Source organism: Strongylocentrotus purpuratus, unplaced genomic scaffold, assembly GCF_000002235.5.
Source record: "Strongylocentrotus purpuratus isolate Spur 01 unplaced genomic scaffold, Spur_5.0 spur5_scaffold_5, whole genome shotgun sequence".
Taxonomy (NCBI): Eukaryota; Metazoa; Echinodermata; class Echinoidea; order Camarodonta; family Strongylocentrotidae; genus Strongylocentrotus; species Strongylocentrotus purpuratus.
In genome coordinates this window covers 14438974-14460259 of record NW_022145611.1, presented here as the reverse complement: position 1 = coordinate 14460259, position 21286 = coordinate 14438974, and the positions used below count along the sequence as shown (strand labels likewise).

At 36.5% G+C, this 21286-nt stretch overlaps 1 protein-coding gene across 1 annotated transcript; it reads left to right on the top strand.

Moving 5' to 3' along the window:
* Positions 1-269: 269 nt before the first annotated feature.
* On the top strand, positions 270-16563 carry LOC752380 (cap-specific mRNA (nucleoside-2'-O-)-methyltransferase 1). The gene is made up of 20 exons (XM_030998615.1): positions 270-421; positions 1925-2154; positions 2583-2741; positions 4250-4348; positions 4723-4794; positions 5313-5480; positions 5810-6023; positions 6409-6527; positions 7135-7231; positions 7628-7760; positions 8377-8556; positions 9121-9238; positions 9953-10021; positions 11233-11373; positions 12881-13009; positions 13624-13715; positions 14129-14245; positions 14788-14900; positions 15519-15627; positions 16342-16563. Exons 1-20 carry the CDS (start codon positions 352-354, stop codon positions 16481-16483), a joined length of 2571 nt encoding a protein of 856 aa, XP_030854475.1. The 5' UTR covers positions 270-351; the 3' UTR covers positions 16484-16563.
* Positions 16564-21286: the final 4723 nt, after the last annotated feature.

The following is a 21286-nucleotide window of genomic DNA, read 5'->3' as shown; positions in this document are numbered from 1 at the left end:
CGAAACACACTGTCCTTAATAAAGTCGGCACCATTTAGTTTCGACTTCATTTTTCATTCGTGTATTATGCTTAATGTAGTGGTATTATTAACCATACTATTTCTATGGTTTTGGTAATCTCTATAGAATAACGATATATTTTTTACTAATTTTCTTCTATAACAAATATCGCTATTTTAAAGCACATCATGATCACATACGGAGTAGTAGTCCCACATCGTACAATTTGGGGCCGAGTCGAAAGACGCAGAAAATACTAGTTGCCGAGTTCACAGGAATCCAACTGCTAACCAGAGCCAAAAGAAGGATCAAAACTCAATTTTTGTTGTACACTTTAACGCTATTTTGAGGATGGATAGGAAAAGAAAATACGACGGGGAGTCAGATGGACCACCTCTGTCCAAGAAATCAAATTTCAATGGTGAGAATATGCCTCTCTTCCGTGTCAAATGATATAGATCTTCCCATCACCAACCATCAAATTTTCAAAACAACCTTAGTCCCACATGTACTCATTGTACGTTTGATCCTCTCCCTCTTTCGAGCTTTGCTCAATACATGATAATATGCAGACAGTTAACAACTAAATTATTCATACCCCTTGTAAATTGATGTCTTTTTGTGTTTCTGTAACTCAAGAATGACAGGTGGACTGGTTTAATTAGGGCCTTTGTTGAATACTTCTACATTTAGGTGTAAGCTTAACATGCATGTCACATCCTCTCAATAAACGTAAATTCAGACAAATCAATTTTTGACATAGAGGTCTAGTCTAGTCTAAATCTAGGGCCTACTTTAAAAAGTTACAAAACTTGGTAAGGTTCTGAGTATGAATAATTTATGAGTTAACTGCAGATCTAGGTATTTATATTTCATATGAATATGAATCATACTTGAATGTTAGTCAAGGACTTTGATTAGACTAAAATGTTTATGCGGTCTAAAGTAGTAAAGTTGGATCTCGTTACCCATACCGTTATTCTCTTCAATTTCATTATTTTAGTTTTTATGTTACTGCTGAATTCCTGGAAATTCCAGTGGAATGATTGCAATAATCTAGTCATGTTTTATAGACCTATAATTATTTTTGTAATGTAAATTGTAAAACATTAGATCTTATCTGGAACAAGGTCAACTTTTTTATTCTTTACTTACGATGAAGAAAATATGTTCAGCACAGGCAGCAATTACAAAACTAACACTCGTCAAAACAACAGTGCCATCAAATGTTTGATCTATACACTTGATTAAACTTAAAGTTGAATAAGATTGTGCACTCTAGAACCACAGGAAAAATATACTACTGATATTCTCCACTCCAACGTATTCAGAACATGGCAGCCGGTCTCATTACCAAAACCAGAAAATATGAACACATAACTCCTATTCTTAGATCTCTTCATTGACTACCTATTTTAACTCGCATTCAATTTAAGATTCTTTTGTACCTATTGTTCCATCACGTTCATTACGGTCAACTACACATATGCTAATTTCCAATACGCCCCTGGTCCCCGAACCAATACCCATTACGAAGATCGTACTTTTGCTATTGCATCCCCTAAATTATGGAACAGTTTACCAATTATTATTCATCAATCCCCATCTGTAGAGTCTTTTAAGGCAAGTTTGAAGTATTTTTTGTTTAATAGTAATTTATAGAGCAGTTTATAATTATATATGTTATTATTAGAATTATGTATTATTATTGCTGTATGTTCATTTTACGTTGTACCTTACTTGTATGTTAAGCGCTTAGAAACATTGTATTAAGCGCTTTATAAATGTAATTTATTATTATTAGTAGTATTAGTATGACAGTTTCAGGCTGGCATGCTTGTACGTTTATTTATGACTCGGAGCCTAAAAAAAAAAAAACCCAAACAAAGGATTGATTATTGGATTCTTTTCAAATATTTATTAGATGGGGATGACGGTGGAGGAGGGGGTGTGTCTTTTGCCCCCCAGCAGATGTTCAAATCCCTGAGCGATGCATCCACAGACTCTTCTGATTCTTCATCTTCGATTGGATCTCCACCGCCTCTCTTCAAACCGATGGGCCTGGGGGCATCAGTGGCCCCATCAATGGCCCCTTCCAAGCCAGCAGCGCCATCATCATCTTCAGGATACAGCTCAGCTGCACAGAAAATGATGGTAATACTAAACAATAGGCTATATCCTTTTTTTTCCCCTTCTTGCAACTTCTATTAAAAAACAAAAAGTTGTACTTTGTATGTGCTTTGCATTTCCTCCGCTATTTAAATGGCAGAGAAGATGGAAAGGGAAGCAGTGCCAATATTTGAAGATATTTGAAGGAATGTTGAACTCTTTCATGAAGGATGGCTATATGTAAACTGATACAGTTATTGCCATAAAGGAGGAATACATAGAACATTATGTCTCCGTAGGAACCCTCTTTTGTAATAAATTATTGTAGAATTTCTCTCTTTCAATTTGTTTTTGTTTTTAGTAGTAGTAGTAGTAGTAATAGAAGAAGTAGTAGAAAACTTTATTGGATAACTTGTGTAGTACGAGGCTAATCTACCACAAGGTCTATAAAATTTCTTTTCTTTCGACTCCAGGCTAAAATGGGTTACAAAGAAGGCGCAGGACTTGGTAAAAAGGGCAAAGGTCGTGTGGACATCGTTGAAGCATCCAAACAAAGAGGGCGACGTGGTCTCGGTCTCAAGACGGCTGGATTTGAACCTAGCACTGAAGTGGTGTGGGCCGGAGATGAAAAGGTATGTTCAATATGTGATGATTATGATGGGAACTTTTGAAATATTTTTATAAATAAATGTGTTTTATTGAAACAATCAAATACAATCACGATATTTACATTTTTCATGAAAAGATTATGATGGGAACTCGTTCCATGAAGGGGCAACGTACAACATATAGTACATCCACAAGTGCTCAGCAGTCAATTTCGTCCTTTAATTAAAGGAAACCAAAACCTTCATACTAAGTTACTTTTATTGTAAAGTTTAAGATATTTGAAAAATATCAGTGAAAATTTGAACAAAATTGGGCAAGGAATAAGGAAGTAAGAGCTTTTTTAAATTACTAGTCACTAGAGGGCGGTATTCAATTTGATGACATCATCTGTGGACAACTCTCCATGCCTTTTGTACATCAAATTTCATGTTTTTCCTTCTTTCTTGTGATTAAGATAATGTACTCCCCTGAAAGCAAGATATAGAATGCAAAATGATATTCTACTTCACATGTTATGAAGTCGGATCAAGAACACAAATAAATACGAAGAAAACAACAAAATTGTGAAATTTTATGTACAAAAGGCATGGAGAGTTGTTCACAGATGATGTCATCAAATTGAATACCGCCCTCTAGTGACTCGTCATTTCAAAAAGCTCTAACTTTCTTATTCCTTGACGGATTTTGTTCAAATTTTCACTGATTTTATTCAAATCTTTTAAACTTTACAATAAAAGTAACTTAGTATGAAGGTTTTGGTTTCCTTTAACGTTTAAATTTCAATCCTTGACACAACGCTATACCCAAACAAAACTCTATGTATTTGAAATAATAAAGCTGCAGCGAATGATGCCAGTACAAATGATCAATAATTGGATCACCTATAAATTGTAATATCTTGTCTGGAGTACATAGTCTGGTCAGGTATTGCCAGTTTGCTCAAAATTTACTTCTATTAGGTATCAGTATCACTTATGCATAATTCACAGTATAATCGTGAATATGAAATTTGCAGAGCAAACTTATGCTAGCTGCTCTTTCAAATAATATCAGTTTGAGTGAGACAATGAAAGCATGAGCATAAGGTTGGCATATTTGAATTTGCATAATAAAATAATTCTTTATTTGAAATGATGCATGGCATCTCTCTGTGCTCATGATGTTAATTTCTGAATGTGCTAGCTATTCATAACTATCAGTAGAAGTGTCGTAGTTGAGTGGTTTGAGCACTTGACTTCAAATGCAAAGGTTGTGGGTTCGATCCTCGAAACGGCACTAATGTAATTTGGCAAGGCATTAATCTACATTTGCCACTCCATGCCAAAGCATTTGTGTTAGTAATTGCCATATGCCCTCACGGTGACCATATGGTAGGAATACAACCCAGGGAGTGGAGATGGTGCACATTGTGCATGAATGAATCCGATGACGGGGTAATAATATCTGTAAAGGGCTTAAAGACTGTATTTTCTATTAAGAGGTATATAAATCGAGATCATTATTATTACTTTCATTGATTTTGTTACTCTAGGTGTCTTCTGAAGAAACCGTTGAATGGATGGAGCCATCACAAGGTATCCTGACCAGCGCTGAGATAGAGGAATGGAAAGTCCTGTGGGATGCCCAAAAGGTAAGGGCTGACAAACGGTACATGTGTTCACAAGGTATTTTCCATCCACAGTGTTCTCACCAGTACATATTAAACACTTTATGCTCATGCCAAGTGTGAGGGACACCTTCTGCCTGACAAGTGGACAAACAAGCATGATAGATTTATAAATCAATGCATAATTGCAACATGTGAAATCAATTTAATCCTCTCGAAACACACCCTGGGGTGCTGCAAGACCATCTGCTCACTTAGGACCCCTCCCCCCAAAAAGGATGTCTGTCAGTGTCCATACATCATGACATCCTTAATTAAGCAGTGAAATGAACATGTCACCCTCTTCCTCTCGGTAATAAGGATGTGACAAATTGCTATCTCTTTCTTTCTATCTACAGCAAAAGCTGACAATTGATGATGAGACAGAATTTTGTGATGAAACCCTGCTGAAGATACTCCTTGAACAAAAGGTAAGAAACACACAAGAATTTTTGTAATTTTTTTTGGAGGGTGGGGGGGGGGGGGGGGGGGACTTAAGCCAGTCTCAAAAGAGTATTACATCTAAATCGAATTCACTCTGCATGTAATTACAATGTGAATGCATACTATCCTTGTTTTTTTCTTTCTTCGCTCTCAATTTGGGTGATAGGCAATGTTTGTATGAAGTTTCAAATACTTGGCACATTACAACTAGTCCTATCCAGACCAAACTGAGATGAGCCTTGTTTAAGATTAGTCACATAGTAGTCAGTACTACAGTCATGCTCTCCTTACTGTATGGTTTTATCAAATGTGCCCTATTTGCTTATTTGCAATCGGAGCAACATTATTTAATAGTCCTAAGTAACAGTATGGGCCAAAGATCGAACCTTAGAAAAGCTTCTAGTTTCAGGGTGTGCAAAATGGAATTTTAAAAAATGAGAATACATTACTGCTGATAAGATCTTATGTAGAATAAGCTGAGCATTACTCCTTTTTTTCTCACTAGTCGACCTTTGACCGCCTTGACGCAGAGGAGATGAGGCAAGCCAGAACCCGTTCCAACCCCTATGAGACAATCCGGGGTGGTATCTTCCTGAATCGAGCAGCCATGAAGATGGCTAATATGGACTTTCTCTGTGATTATATGTTCACATCACCAAAACACCCAGATAGGGTGAGTAATGGAGCCGCATTCCAGATAGTTGGTATATTATAAATTGGCAAAGGAGAAATTCTTCTAAAAATCTTTTGATCGCGCAATAGTTATTGACTTTTATATCATAAATAATAAGTGAGGTTAAATTAAATGTTATATAATTTTAAGTTTGATTATGAAGATATCCATAAAAAATATCAATTTTGTTTTCTTTTTCTACTTTACTACTACTCAAGATGACTTACTCAGTCTCTCTGAATAAGATTTGTTTTTTGTTTATTAACACTCAAATCAGTGGAATATGTCTTCATCGCCTCTTTTTCATTTTTAATATCTTTGATAAGCAGACGCCGGTGGTGAAAGACAATGAGCTCCTATATTTTGCTGATGTGGCTGCTGGCCCTGGAGGTTTCTCAGAGTACGTGGTGTGGAGAAGAACACAGTCTCAAACCAGGAGGGACTTCCGGGTCAAAGGTTTTGGGTTCACCTTGAAAGGTAGCTGTGATTTCAAGCTGGAGAACTTCTTCTCAGCATCTCCAGAATTCTTTGAACCTCACTATGGTAGGTAATCTTCCGTGTAAGAATACTTGTTATTTACCTACATTTTTTATTTTGTTGTTGTTGGGGGGGGGGGGGTCTGGTTGGAAATCAAATTTGTAACCAATAATGCTTGATGTTTGGTAGAATTAAAATATCAGGGTTGTGAATTTGTTGTGGGAAATGGAGGAGACGGTTGAGGAGTAAGGCCTTATCAGCACCGTTTTTATTATTATTATTGTTATAGGAGCCTTTTCCTTTTTTGGCTGCTGTCCACTCTCAAGCATGATATCTATTTGCATCTAGTATTTGATGTTATTTTCTTTTTTTTCATGCTGCCAAGTGATTTAAATCAAATGAATTGAAGAATCATATCGAGATGAGTGATGTTATTGTTTTCTTATGCTAGGTGTGAATGGGAGTGATGGTGATGGGGATGCTACAAACAGTGAGAACCAAAGTGAGTTCAGAAGATTTGTAATGGAGCACACGGATGGGAAAGGTGTCCATTTCGTCATGGCCGATGGGGTGAGTATTTTGTTATGTATTTCATATTTAGTACATGGATTACGTCAATGATTTCAACTTTAATAAAAGGCCCTAGAATCCACAGTTTGGCACGTGCGTTTATGAAATGACATAGGGGCAGATAAGCTACGTGTAATCATGGGATCAGGTCTTTGGATCGTCTTTATGAAATTTCTACAGTATTCCACGAATGAAGAGTAATTGATGAAATAATAATTTTCGTTTACCGGTACCCATGGCAGCCTCACCAGCTTCAACGCTGCTCTTCTTGAAGGCCCTGCAATAATTATTATCCCAGCGATTGACAGGTACCCATTTACACCTGGGTGAAGAGTGGCAAATGTGAATTAATGTCTTAATGGCAGACTGAGATTGGAACCCTCAAGACTTGGACTGAGAGTCAAGTGAATGAAGCACTATATTATGACACCTCCACAATAGGATATCTGTATCGTCTTTAAAATGCCCTGTAAATGAAAAGAGGGCCACCGCTGAATAAGATTTCTAGCAATAGGGTGTAATGTAAAAAATCTTAACAAAATGAAAATAGTAAGCCCTCGTGAATGACATTTGAATTTCACCCTTGCTTGGTCTTTTTCTTCACTAGGGTTTCTCTGTGGAAGGTCAGGAGAATATCCAGGAGATTCTCAATAAACAACTGTTGCTATGTCAGTTCTTGGTTGCCATGTCAATAGTCAGAGAAGGTATTGTAATGTACATACCCTTTGGTTCTTAGCCATTAAACTCTTGTAAGAATCATGTCATATATATATTCTGTAAGACTTATTTTAAACCTCACAGTAACGGTAAAAGAAGCTTTTGTCCTGATCATAAGCTAAACATTTGTTTATTCATTGTGTTAATCCTTCATCTAAGCCTGTCTGCACTAGTTTGGCCAGGGGGATTAGACCTCCCTGTGTGGACACTGACAGGTGGTTATCTCATCAAATCAGCTCTCATTTAACATAAGAAAAAGGGGATCATGGGGGACCAAAGGGTACCGCTTAGGCATTGTTTGCTTTATAGAGGGCGTAAGTAGCTACAAGTAGTACAGTCCCGCTTTAAATTCTTTTTCAATCTCTTTCAATCTCTCATGTCAGGTGGTCACTTTGTGTGTAAGACCTTTGACCTCTTCACACCATTCAGCATTGGTCTGATCTACGTCCTTTACCGGTCATTCGAACAAGTCTCCCTCTTCAAACCCGTCACAAGCAGACCAGCAAATTCAGAAAGGTCAGTATCGTTGTTCAATGCCTTGCTTCAGGGTCCTTTGCTTCTATAAAGCACAAATACTGAAAAAGCTGTTAATTCAGAGAGGCAATACCTCATCAAAGCTCTTACTCAGTGTCACTTTAAATAGATAGTCATGACCAATATTGATTTTCCACTGTCTCCAAAAATGTGAGTGACAGAGTCATTGAATCAAGTGCCTGGGGTAATGATAATATGGTAAGCATTTTGGTTGGTTAAGTTAGAGTTGGCAAAGCGTTTTTTAATTAACAGTCACTGCTGTTATTAGTATTATCATTATTAATATTATTGTTGTTGTTGTTATTATCATTATCATGATTTTCCATTGTAGCATTGTTGACAGGGGGCACACCCACAAGTTTAGGAAACATTCAGATTTGATGCTACTCCATGAAAACATGAGCTGAAAACAAATATTGACTGCTTATTTGATACATACTATGATTAAAACTATTGCCCCTCAGTGATCTCAAAGTTGCTGCCTTGGCACTTTTTCTCAGGTAGGACTTTAGTATCAAGATCTCCTTGAGGCAGTGACAAACCCCTATCATACGAATATGTTTACGTTATTAATATGAGTACAATATTTCTTATTTAGATATGTGATCTGCAGGGGTCGTAGGTCGGGAACTGACCCGACGCATGACTTCCTCTACGACCTGAATGTGACCTTGAACATGCTGAAACCAAGTAAACAGGATGTGCTTGAGAGTGTTCCTCTCGGTGTGCTGCAAGCAGACGACGCCTTCATGGACTACGTCATAGCACAGAATGAAAGGTACAGTGATGAGTCACAATGTACAATGTACGGAATGCTCCCTAGGGAGTGGAGAATGTGCATACATTGTGTATGGGTAAGCCTGCATCTGATGACCGGGTAATAATATATACTGCGCCTAGAAACAAAGTATTAGGTGCCTTATAAATGTGATGTATTATTATTATTATTAATGATCTACTATCAGTATTATCATTGTCCCTAGTCATTTTGAAGGACTTAATCCTGTCCGTCGGTCAGGCCATGCAGCGCACTCTCAATAACTTCATACTATATGCTCATCTTTTGAAGACCTCAGTCAAGTTTGAATATTGGGTAATGTTTTCAAGGTCAAAGCCAAAGGTCAAAGTCAAAGGTCAATGAACTGTCAATGAAAAGCACTGTACTGGTCATCTCAATAACTTTGTACAACTTGGAGATAATGCAGATGTATCTCTGTGTAGTGAATAGTCTGTTGAGTGAATAGTCTCAACCCCCAATTTTGTATTCACTGTTTTTATTTCATTCATTCCAAAAAGAGTTGAATTTAAGGAAACTAAAAATTAATAATTGTTGTTTATTCAGGCAAGCTGAAACTCAAACCCAAGGTCTTGCCAAGATCCAGGCCTACGTACAGAACTCCGATCTGATTGAGATGGAACAGAAGAGGATGAGGGATGAATGTCTGGCACTCTGGGGGTACGTTTGGCTTCCTTCTTCTAAAGATCATGACTACTCAATGGACTACCAACAACACAATTGCTATTTAAGATTGTAGAGGTGCTGTGGTGTAGTTTGAAGTCACAAGACTGTGAATCACAAGGTTTAGGGTTCAAATCCTTGCCACAGGACTTATATTCTTTGTTAGAACATTAATCTTCACCTGACCTATGTGTAGTAGGTGGGTACCTGGTAGGATTATTTCTAATACTTAGGGTCATCTTTTTCAAAGCTCTTTAAAAGTGAAGAAGGGTGGTGTATCATATTGTGATGTGAACTATACAAGAACAAACTATTTGATCTTATTGTCTAATTAAGTTGAGGTCTTTCACTGCTGTTACTGCTCAACAGTTTCACCGTATCCCAGGTTTGGGTGGCTAAGGGTTGGTCATACTTGCCAGAGGTGTGACCTTAGGACCTCGTGGAGGACAGGAGTGCAGTTCTGTAGAACTGCCCACTACCTATAAGGTTTACAAGTTATCAAAAGGGAAATGATTTTGCTGGTGACTGTATTTAAGTATCAAAGACATTGATTGTGAAATAAAGATGAAACCCCAGATTCATCACTGCAATGTAACATTTTTTTAAAACTCCTGTTCGTTTATTACGAAAACCTACAGGAATCGAGCAAAGGCAATATAAAAGTGACATTTTGATGTTCTGTTTAATTTGAAGAATTATTTTTGCTTTCCTTTAGATCCCAGGAAGATCAAGAGCAGCTCCCAAAGTCCCAGATACAGCTACTAAGTTCAGTGAACTTTGCCAGGTATGAAGACATGTTAAACATGAGACTTTTTTTTTGTTTTTGAGCATGCATGTGTCAACTTTATCGTGGTGAAGATTTATATGTCAAACTTGCCCTAACATAATGCATGTATTGACTCCAGCCAATGTAATTCTGTGGAGCTACTTCATAGCCCTTGTTAATTTTACTTCATAGTTCTCGTTTAAACCCGCCCGAGCATGCGCAGATCATTTTTTGAAGCAATCTTGGCTACTGTTGAAAAATAGTCCTGAAGAAAATAGAAGCTGACAAGAATTGTATTAAGTTGGCCTTTTATGATAAAGGAAGGAGAGGTTGGCATATACTCTTCCTCTAATTATTCATAAAATAACACACAAACTTTGAACATAAGTTCTTGTTTAATCTTTCTATTTCAATCCAGTAAGGGTCCCTAATCCATTCTCAATCCATGACTATTAAATGGTATAACCTAAATGCGGTTGAGGTAGAGATTGACCCCATCCGCTCCTGTGACTCCGGAGGCAAGGGTCGTCACTCCCTTTCTATGTCCACACACTGCCTAAGACATAGCCGTAGCCTATGGTAGATGCATTTGTAGATGGTGCAACAGATGGCTTGCACTTTTTGTCAAAATTAACTCAAAAGGCTTTTACATTGTCTTTTTTTATGTAGATGCTTATAGGAAACTCACTGTAAGTAAAGGGGTAGGTTATTAAAACCAAAGATTTTGTAGGACCTGTTTTGATGTAGGGCATTTAGACCTGAGAAAGCCTAATTTTCCCTTTCTGTGATCTACATAACACTTATTGCATTGATCGAGGCTATTCATGATGAAAAACAGGTGTGTTGTAAGCCATTGCAGCAAACCCTTGGAAGATTTATAGTGCCAGAAAGTTGTTTTCCTGTAGGGGTCACATTCTACTGATGATGCTTGATATTTAGTTCTGGCATGCTTCCATTACACACAAAAATCATGTACATATCGAGGGTTCAGTGACACAAAGGCGTAACTCCATATTTTGCTAAAATGAGTATTTGATATCATTTAAGTCAATGGCTAGTGAAACATAGACTTAACTCCTTAAGGCCTAAGTGCTCATTGACACATAAACCGCTTTTTCTCAAAATGGCCAAAATGGAGTTACGTCTTTGTGTCACTGACCCCTTGACATGAAGTTGTAACAAGAGAGGGGTAAGAATTAAGAATTTGGGGATGCTTTTCTGATTAACAGGAGGATCGGGGCGACTGCGGTTACTTCTGCAGGATTGCCATGCCGTTGGACAAGGAGAACTTTGCTCAGAAAGTCAAGAGTGTGTATGACTATCGCTGTACAGTGTCTGCAGGAGAGCGCTACTTTGTTCTTGGTGTTGGGGTAGGTCATAATAGAAATTCTATCACTTTCCTTTCAGTGTCAAGTATGATATTCCTCTCTATTGTACCAGCTTTGATGGACATTAATTCCAATTGCACAAAAAAAAACCTTGGGATACTATGAAACAAAGTGCTGTGCTAACTGTACTGGGAATATACGTTGGATCATTCTATACCAGGTTCACAGGTTGTACTTTAATTTATGAAAAACATTCATGAAAACTTTCATTTCTTTCCCCCCCCCCCCCCCCCCCCCCCCGAAAAAAAAAAATATATATATATATATATATATATATGTATATATACATTAAAACTTTCGAAAGTTGGCCTTCTAATTGACTCTGTAATTGTTTTTTCACTCTCAACCTCGGTTACAATTTTAAACAAAGTTTCCGATAGAGAGGAAAAGGTTTTTTATATACCACCTTTTGTTCATGTAGAGATCCTACAAGTTCTTTCTAAGATGAGAAGTGTCTGATCAGCTCCTTGTGTGTACCATAACTTTGTTTTTGTAGAGATCTTATGCTTATGTACTCTTCTGGGATGAGAGGAACTATCCCCAAGGCTAAGAAAGCTAAACAGGTTTAAGCTGCATCATTCTTTTCAACAATTTTACTTTTGTATCTAACCCACTACTTTCTTGTAGATATCTTATGTATTCGTTTGGGATAGCAAAAACCAACTACCACTAGGAGAAAGCGAGCTTGATGTAAGCTACATCAATCCTGTCAAGTATTTTTATTTTATAACCCATTATTTTTTTGTTGATATCTTATGTATATTTTTGGGATTGCCCTAAACCAACTACCACGAAGGAGAAAGCTACATCAATCCTGTCACGTATTTTTATTTTATAACCCATTATTTTTTTGTTGATATCTTATGTATATTTTTGGGATCGCCCTAAACCAACTACCACGAAGGAGAAAGCTACATCAATCCTGTCAAGTATTTTTATTTTATAACCCATTATTTTTTTGTTGATATCTTATGTATATTTTTGGGATTGCCCTAAACCAACTACCACGAAGGAGAAAGCTACATCAATCCTGTCAAGTATTTTTATTTTATAACCCATTATTTTTTTGTTGATATCTTATGTATATTTTTGGGATTGCCCTAAACCAACTACCACGAAGGAGAAAGCTATATCAATTCTGTCAAGTATTTTTATTTTATAACCCATAATTTTTTTGTTGATATTGCCCTAAACCAACTACCACGAAGGAGAAAGCTACATCAATCCTGTCAAGTATTTTTATTTTATAACCCATTATTTTTTTGTTGATATCTTATGTATATTTTTGGGATTGCCCTAAACCAACTACCACGAAGGAGAAAGCTACATCAATCCTGTCAAGTATTTTTATTTTATAATCCATTATTTTTTTGTTGATATCTTATGTATATTTTTGGGATTGCCCTAAACCAACTACCACGAAGGAGAAAGCTACATCAATCCTGTCAAGTATTTTTACCTTTCTATCTACCCCATTATTTTCTTACAGAGATCTAATGTATTCTTCTGGGATGGGAAGCACCAACCCCCTAGGTGGAGGAAGCTAGAGAAGTGTAAGCTACGGCTACCAGGAGACACCCTCTTTGAAGCAGAACTTCTCGAGGAACTCAAAGGAGAGGTGAGGACAACAACAATTTTAAACTGAGAAACAAAAACACTTTTACAATAAGCATTGAAGTTGCTCATATTTGTTGAATTTCTTATTGAATTTTCCTTCCACCAAAGTTGTTGATTCTAGAAACATGCACCAGTTAGATTATATTACAAAGATATGCTGTGGTTGTTATTTTGTAAATTTGAAACCTCTGAAGTACATTGATACATGCCATGCATATAAGTATGTTTCTTGTAATTTGGGAGACATTGGTAACACATCCTTGCAGCACCCCCCCCCCCCCCCCAAAGCAGTGTCCTGTCATTAAAATTGTAGAGGAGTTCAAGACACATTGTATTTAGATAAAATTCAAACATTCATTCTGAGTCGGTATCATTGAAAGTCTAGAGAGCAGAGCACTAAACCAACTCACATCTCTCAAACAAATATCTTAAAATATCATCTCCTGCAAGTTGATTTTGACTGTTCAGAGCCCAGGTCAGACAAATTTTAACAGCTCATGTCATAGATGCTATGTGGTTAGCTCCCCAACATATCTCTCAAAATCCAATCTCCCATAAATGATGTGTTTACATACAATTTGATAACGGTACCTGTCATGTTTTAACTGTGTATAGGGCTCGGGTCAGAGGAGAATGTTAACGGCTCATATCATAGACGCTATGTGGTTAGCAGGTCAGGATGTGCATTCATTACCGTACTCAGAGAGGTAAGTGCATGTATAGCAATCAATGCCGAACTCTGCAAAGGGTCGCTAGAATTAATGATGGAAAAATATTGCTCTATAAAACAACATTATTGAATGAGATTTGCAGAGTGAACAGTTTTTTAATATTTGACCTTCAGAAAAGTGAAAATTGCAAAAGTTTTCCTTTAGAAGATTTGATGTGTACCTTTATAGGCCAAAAAATGACACACCTTTTAGCTTTTCCATTTACATGTGTATGCGTAGTTTCCAAAAATTATAACTTAACACGATTTCTTGAAAACAAGAGTTCAAAAACAAAATGGTGTAGCATATATTTCTATGATGTGTGTAATCAAATGATGTGAATAATCTACTAGGTCCCAGTGACCTTGCCAACAGCGGTTTTAATTGGAATTCTTCATTTATACTTGCAGAGTCCAAAGGATTAGTTTGTTTGTCAAAGCAGTGAATCGACCTACGAGATCTGACCTGACGCCTCTGAGGGTCAAAGAGGTCTTCAGATGTCAGGATGTCTCAGAGATAATGGATAGGTCAGTTATGTGATGGTTGAGATCACCAAGTTGAAATTATTTACCGTTAGCACACTTCTCCCTTCCGTTACGTCACTGTATGCTCTTCTTTTTTTGTATTAAGGAAATTAAATTGATAACAGAATATGCAACAGTATTTGCTTTTTATGATATCTGATGATCTGTCATGACGTGACTGTTCCTTGTTTGTTATGTAATAAAGGTTTCATTGATCTACAAGAGTTGAGAGACTCTTGCATAATCAATTTGCCATTTGCTTGATTAAAATTCACAAAGGTGTATTCATTACTCACATCAGGAAATGTCTACAACTTCAGTTGTTGTTTTCCTTGCTTGTTGTAAAGGCATTTAATGTGTTTAGCCAACTCTTTTACAAGTGCACACATTCAATCTCTATTGTACATGTATATTAGGGGAATAGTTATCCAACATTCACACAAAACTGTGATCAAGAATACAAGGAGTTCAACTCTATTAGAAATGCCTGTTAGATGAAAATGAAACCAATTGTTTGATTTGGTGCCCTTGTGATTGTCCTTCAGACTGGTGATGCTAGTGGTGAAGGGTGGAGGAAGGCAAAGAAGACTGTGTTACAGGATGGATAATGGTAGACATTACATGCCACAGGGAATCTTCTTCATCAAGACGTGCAATGGTAAGACAATCGCATATAGCTATAACTATATTTACTGTGAAACAAATCAACTATATGCTTGGAGATAGCAACCAGGGGGGTATTAATTTTTTGGTTCTTTTAATTATTCAAGGGAATTGGTAATCAACAATTAATGCCTTACCAAAAGGCACTAGCTCATCAAATTGGTTTCAAATCTTCATGGACCTCCCAGTTATGAGACTATGGTTCAAGGCATTTTGCCTCCTCAAAATTTGTATTTTTATCAACTGGAGTACAGTATCAGCAACTATTTGTTTGCATGATATGTAACTAACTTGCAATGCTAAATGTTTTTTTTCCCTTTCTCTGCCTTTTTTTTGGGGGGGGGGGGGGGGGGGCTCCCAGTACATAATCATATTCAACATGATGCAAGGACTTATCAAAAACAAATAATGTACATCAAATTCAGTGGCCTTGTGCATTACCCCATCGATAAGTGCAAACATTACTTAGACATAGTACATAATCTGAACATGATATCCATAGGCAATACAGAAATTGAAATTGCCCTTGGCTTTACAATCATGTTACCTGTACTCTCATTGATGCTGATTGGTTTTGTTACATAATGATAATTACAATGTTTATCTTATGCAGATCCATGGACAGTGCAATGGAGTAGGACTCAGAAGAGGTTGTATTTCTTCAACATGAGCAATCGCAACTCAGTGTTTGAGTATCCCCCAGAGAGCATCGCCTCGTTCAAGTGAGTTCTTATTGCTCTTGTGCTTTATTCTGTGTTTCCATTATTGTCATCACCATATGGCAGTATTGTCATAAGATTCTAATTGTCATATCCTTTGCATGAATTTTTTAACGATTATCTTTTGAATGATGGGATTGTTTTAATGTTCATTTCTGTAAATTTCATGGTTATGGCTAAGATAATATTATTTTCACTGACCACTCGCTCTTCTGCTGAAGTATAAGTGTAAGTAAAGTCTTGTCAAAACCATGAATTGAAAAGCTAAAGAGCTAGTTTATTTTAAAGCCTGTCTACACTAGTTTGGCCAGAGGATTAGACCTCCCTGCCGTGGTCACTCACATGTGATTACCTTATCAAATCAGCTCTCAATTAACATAAGAAAAAGGGGATCATCGGGCACCAGCGGGTCCCAATTAGGCATTGTTTGCTATATAGAGGGCGCAAGTAGCTACAAGTAGTGCAGTCCCGCTTTCATGTTCACACCTGTAAACTTTATGGTTATGGCTAAGATCATCTTATTTTTTTTTTATTGAACACATGTTTAAGTATGAGTAATGTCTTGTCAAAATCATGAATTCAAAAGCTAGGTTAAAGAGTTAGTTTTTTTTTATAGAGTTTATCAAACTCATTGGTTTCTTTGGGCCTGGACAAAAGGAGTCACATTTCAAGCCCAATATATGGTATTTTGAATACCCATTATTATATTATTTTCAGAGCATGTCGGATCCATCGGTTGCTGTGGGCCTGGGAGGAAGGGGTCAAAGTTCACGACCAGCAAGAGATGAGGCAGGACCCCAGCAAGCTCTCCAAGGAGATGGTGTTAGATCACATCAAGAAGCAGAGAGTCGTGTTATAGAAGAGGAGACGGAGGGAGGATTAACAGAAGGAAAGAGGAAGAAAGAAAGACTCGTCATCTTGTCAAGGGACGCGGGGTGATACAAGCATCCTCAAGGGAATGAATAGGAATCGATTATTTCCGTCACAGTGGTTGAGAGCCAATCTAAAGATGAAGAGATTAACGAGAGATAAGGAGAGGAACGATGAGGTTGATCTTTATTGTCAGTACTTTTAGCAATAGAAAACAGATGACAGGCTAATGAGAGGTAATGATTGTAAGACTTCTCATCTTGCCTAGGGGCAAGTAATGATACAAGCATACTCAAAGAAAGTGATTTTAATGCAGCATTTCTGTCAAGATGGAATCAAGCCGTCGTAAAGATGAGATTAAATTGACAGATAAGGAGAAGAATGATAAGGTTCAACTTTAATTTCCATACTTGTAGTGATGGATAAGGATGAAAGGTTGAAGGAAGGGTAATGATTGGACTACTTTTCATCATGTGGAGGGATAACTCATGAGTACATGTATACATGTATTCTTATGGAAAGTAATATATATATATATATAGGAATTGATTATTTCTGTCGAGATGGAATCACTCCATTGTAAAGATGATGAGATTAAATCAACAGATAAGGAGAAGAATGATAAGAGAGATGAGTGGGATGATAGGCTAAAGGAAAGTAATGAGATTTAGAGAGGGAGAGCAAGCTGGGACATTTTGAATGATGAAGTAATAAACAGGGCACTCTGGAAGAACAGCATTGATGCTGATGAGGTTTCCCTTGGTAAACAGTATATCATATTCCCTGGGTAATTAATATGCAAGGAAGAAATGGTAAACTGAATAGAGACTATGTGTGTGTGTGTGTGCAATTAAGCTTGTAGCGCTAAAATACACATGCTGTTAAAAGACTGTAAAAGACATTTTGCAGAAGAATGCATGAAATTCAGTTTATTGAAAATAATTGCAATTCTCGCTACCCTAAATAGGTACGAAAATCTCGAAATTCGCGAGACGAGGTAATTTTCACTCTCTCGGGTCGTCACTACAACTTCCGGTATAGAGTCCCATCCCGCTGGCGCTAGCGCCTGTGTTCGCTGTGCAGAGTTTTCACGCACGCTAAAATCGATGCCAATCAGTGTAATTTGTACAGATTATAATATGCAATGGAAAGCTTCGGGCAGAATTAGTGACTTTAGCACAAAAGGCCGTTAAACTCTACCGTGAAAGAGAGGGTTGTGATCACGAACGTCTGCACAGGAAGCTGTAATGTCGAAAAGCTATCCCATAATGCAATGCGCGTTTTCAGGATTTTCCCCGGATCTCGGCAGAATCGCTATTTGGGGTAGCGAGAATTGAAGGCAGATATTATGGCCAGATGAACAGAAATGAGAGAGAGAGGAAAAAACCCGGCAGAAGTTGAAATATTTTGCAGTCCAAACAGACTCTAAAGTGGAGTGGTATAAAACCAAACCATGGAGGCAATGTGAACATCAATGTTGATACAGCAACAATTTACCAATCTATATACTTTACTAATATTTGGTTGAGCAATAGATTATCAAGCGGTTTTTAAATCGTATTGGAAGCTGTTACCTGTGTGAATCCTACTCTAATGATTATACAAAATTTTTGTCATTGTGCACCTTTCCCAAGAGCAATGGGGAGGGTGAAATAGAGAGAGGGAGAGAAAGAGGGAAGAAGAGAGAAAGAACCTTTTTAGTATCTTTCTGCTCTGGTTATTTCAATAAGCAGCTGAAACAAAAAGCAATCGTCCCAAGCTAAATTATAATACACATTAATTGCAATACTGCAAAAAGATAAAAGCCATAGAAGGTCAAAGAATAAAAGTCAGGCTTCCAAGAAAATAATTTTAAATGTAAGGATAGCAGTAATTTACAAAGAACATGAGCAAAGCTATCATGCATGACGCCAATACAAGCCACACCAACAGAGACGCATGTAAACTCTAATTTGGTGTCCAAGCCTTGTACCCTAAGGAGAACTTAGAAGTCGCTCTGTGAGGATGAAAAAGTTTCACCCGAGACTGCTTTGCTATAAACTGAAATTCCAATGTATTTGTCAACCACAAAGGTATAGCTCTTATTCTAGTACTCAAAGCCCAAGTCAAGATGTTTTATTGTGGCACAGAACTAATGTAGTTCTGTGCCACAGGCATAGGAAAAACATCTTTAAAACCTCATAAATACTGGTTACTTTTTGAGTGCTTTTAGTTGTATCTAAAGTACGAACTAGCAAAGATTTTGGACTAACAAATATCTGATTTACATAATATACATATGTACAAAACAAGAGGTGAAGATAATGACTGATTTCACAACTGAGTTGTATGGGTCATTACGGTATGTGAATCTCTATACAATGATCACAAGTACACAATGTTCATTTACAGGTTTCCTTTTTATTTTGCATTTTTAAACATAACTCCACAAATATCTCATTTACATAGTATACATATGTACAAAATATTAGGTGTGAAGATAAATACCCTGCATCACAAACATGAATGAGTGGGCTTATGGTGATATTATGAAAACTTCATAGTTGTATATGATGCTTAACGTAAATGTTCATCTCCAGTATTTGTAATTAAATGAGGGAGTTCATCACTGAGTTGAATTATTTGCTCATGTATTTCTTTCAAATTAAATATTCCAGAATATTATATGGAATTTCCTTATTTATATTCAAAGTAACAATTGTATTTGTTGATAGAACTCCCATTCGGTAAGATTCTTAATTTCATAGCTAGCGATTAGAGACTTTGGTGGAAAGCGCTCTATGAGCACCGTTTTTTATTATTATGCGCTATCACGTCAACATTACATTATCTTGTAAAGAAAGAAAACGACTGCCATATAGAAATTAAAAATTTAAACATAGCTCTCTGTAATGTGTGTTACATATTAAACATGTTTTAAATCAATTTCACCCCTTAGGAAGCTTGAACATATTACTAAAAATAATGGGAACAAAAGTTTTTCTCATTTTCTTACATTTTGACAACTTTCTGACAACACCAAATAAATATTCTAGACACCATTGAGAACTAGGAGAAGTAAATGCTTCTTTTTATTGTTAAATAATAGCCAAATTGGCAATAGAGTCTTCTTTTTTCTGTATGAATTTAAATCAAATAATCTTTCATACTATAATATCAACTGTCTCGGAAGGGGAGAAAATTAGAAAATGAAATGACATACATTTATGTATTGTCTGGTGAGAGCAAGAGCATTGATGCTGTGTTTAAGTATATAAGATAATGCATTTCTTGCTCTCAGCAGAAAATACATACCGTTGTTACCTGGTAAATATATCTTTGTAAATCTTCAGCCTGAACAGAACTTGTATATTGTGCATTGGAAGATGTTAATGCAAGGATTCATCTCAATTTCAATTGCTCAAAGATAATTAATCTAGTTATTCAATTCAATTCCAGTCTGTAGAGGTGATTAATTTAATGTGTTTTTTGCCAAATTGATTCATATATTGCTCTTCTAAGAAGAACAGTCTTTGTACTACATTCAGTTCAATTTTTTATGTATACAAGAAAATTTAAATGTATATATTTTGTATTCATGTCTATTTCATTGTGGAGAGCCAATTTGCTAAAGGAATAGTGATGAACATTAAAAAAATGAAATTCTTACATTATCAATAGCGTGAGGTATTGTTTGTTTCATTCAAATAGTTTTCATTTCATGATGACAGAAATATAGCCCTAATATTTGGTAAAGCATGTATATCAACATTTTTTTTAATTAGTATGTTATCAAAATATATATACTGTCTTTGGGTTCTTGCCAAATGATGATACTGTGCATAGAAGACAATTAAAATATATAAATTATTCTTACCCATAGGTTAAAAAATTAGTAAAACAATTTCTTTAATAACATTGTATTTATGCAATGTTTAGAACATCAATTAAAAAAAACACATATCAGGAAGGGGTGGACAAATATCCTTTATTGTCAGTGGAATAGGATGATTAATATTACCAGTCTACAGTGTACCAATTGTTAATGTTAATGTGACAAGTACATAGGAGCAAAACCTGTTTTAGTGACCACTGGTCTACAAAGACCATATTTTTTTGGTTTCCCTTGAAAATGGATTCTCATTGAAAAATGTACTAAAGTAACCTGTACATAAAGACCACCTGCCTACAAAGACCATATTTCTTGTCTCCCTTGGGTGGTCTTTATGGACAGGTTTCACTGTACTACTATTACATTGTAACTCGTCTGATATGCAATGGTCATTCACAGCTACATTGGGCCTCTATTTTCAGACTTCTTCAAACCATAAGCAATGGCATTCCCAAATCGGCAACAATCATCATTGCAATCAATGGAGTCTCTCAACCAGAATGGCGATGACATTTAATAAGGACATTTTATTGTAGCACACATGATGCTATTTCAAGATCAATACATATATGATAAAAATTGTCCATCATGAATAATCATTCAATATACGGTAGTTTCTCTAAGAATACATCAAATCACAGACAATGCAAGGTGTTTATGTTGATTTTTATTCCCGACTTGACAAAGTTGATAATTTCTTTCTCATCTAGCATTGGAAATGTGTCAAGATAGCAGAGGTATGTCAAAGAATTTGTAGGTTTTGCTCTGGCTCCTACTCCAAGTCGTCCATTTCATAGTTGTCTTGATAATCATCGTCACCTGCAGGTATTGTATGGGAGAGGAAAAGAAAAGGAAATCAATGTGAAATTAATATGAGGAAGCAATGTTGATATTGGCTGCCTTTTATGCAAATGTTCATTG

Bases quoted from the DNA above. Each gene is read 5' to 3' on its own strand.
- LOC752380 (XM_030998615.1), top strand. From the start codon at position 352: ATGGATAGGAAAAGAAAATACGACGGGGAGTCAGATGGACCACCTCTG. The intron at 422-1,924 runs GTGAGAATATGC...AATATTTATTAG, and splicing joins CAAGAAATCAAATTTCAATG to ATGGGGATGACGGTGGAGGA. The intron at 8,557-9,120 runs GTACAGTGATGA...TTGTTTATTCAG, and splicing joins GTCATAGCACAGAATGAAAG to GCAAGCTGAAACTCAAACCC.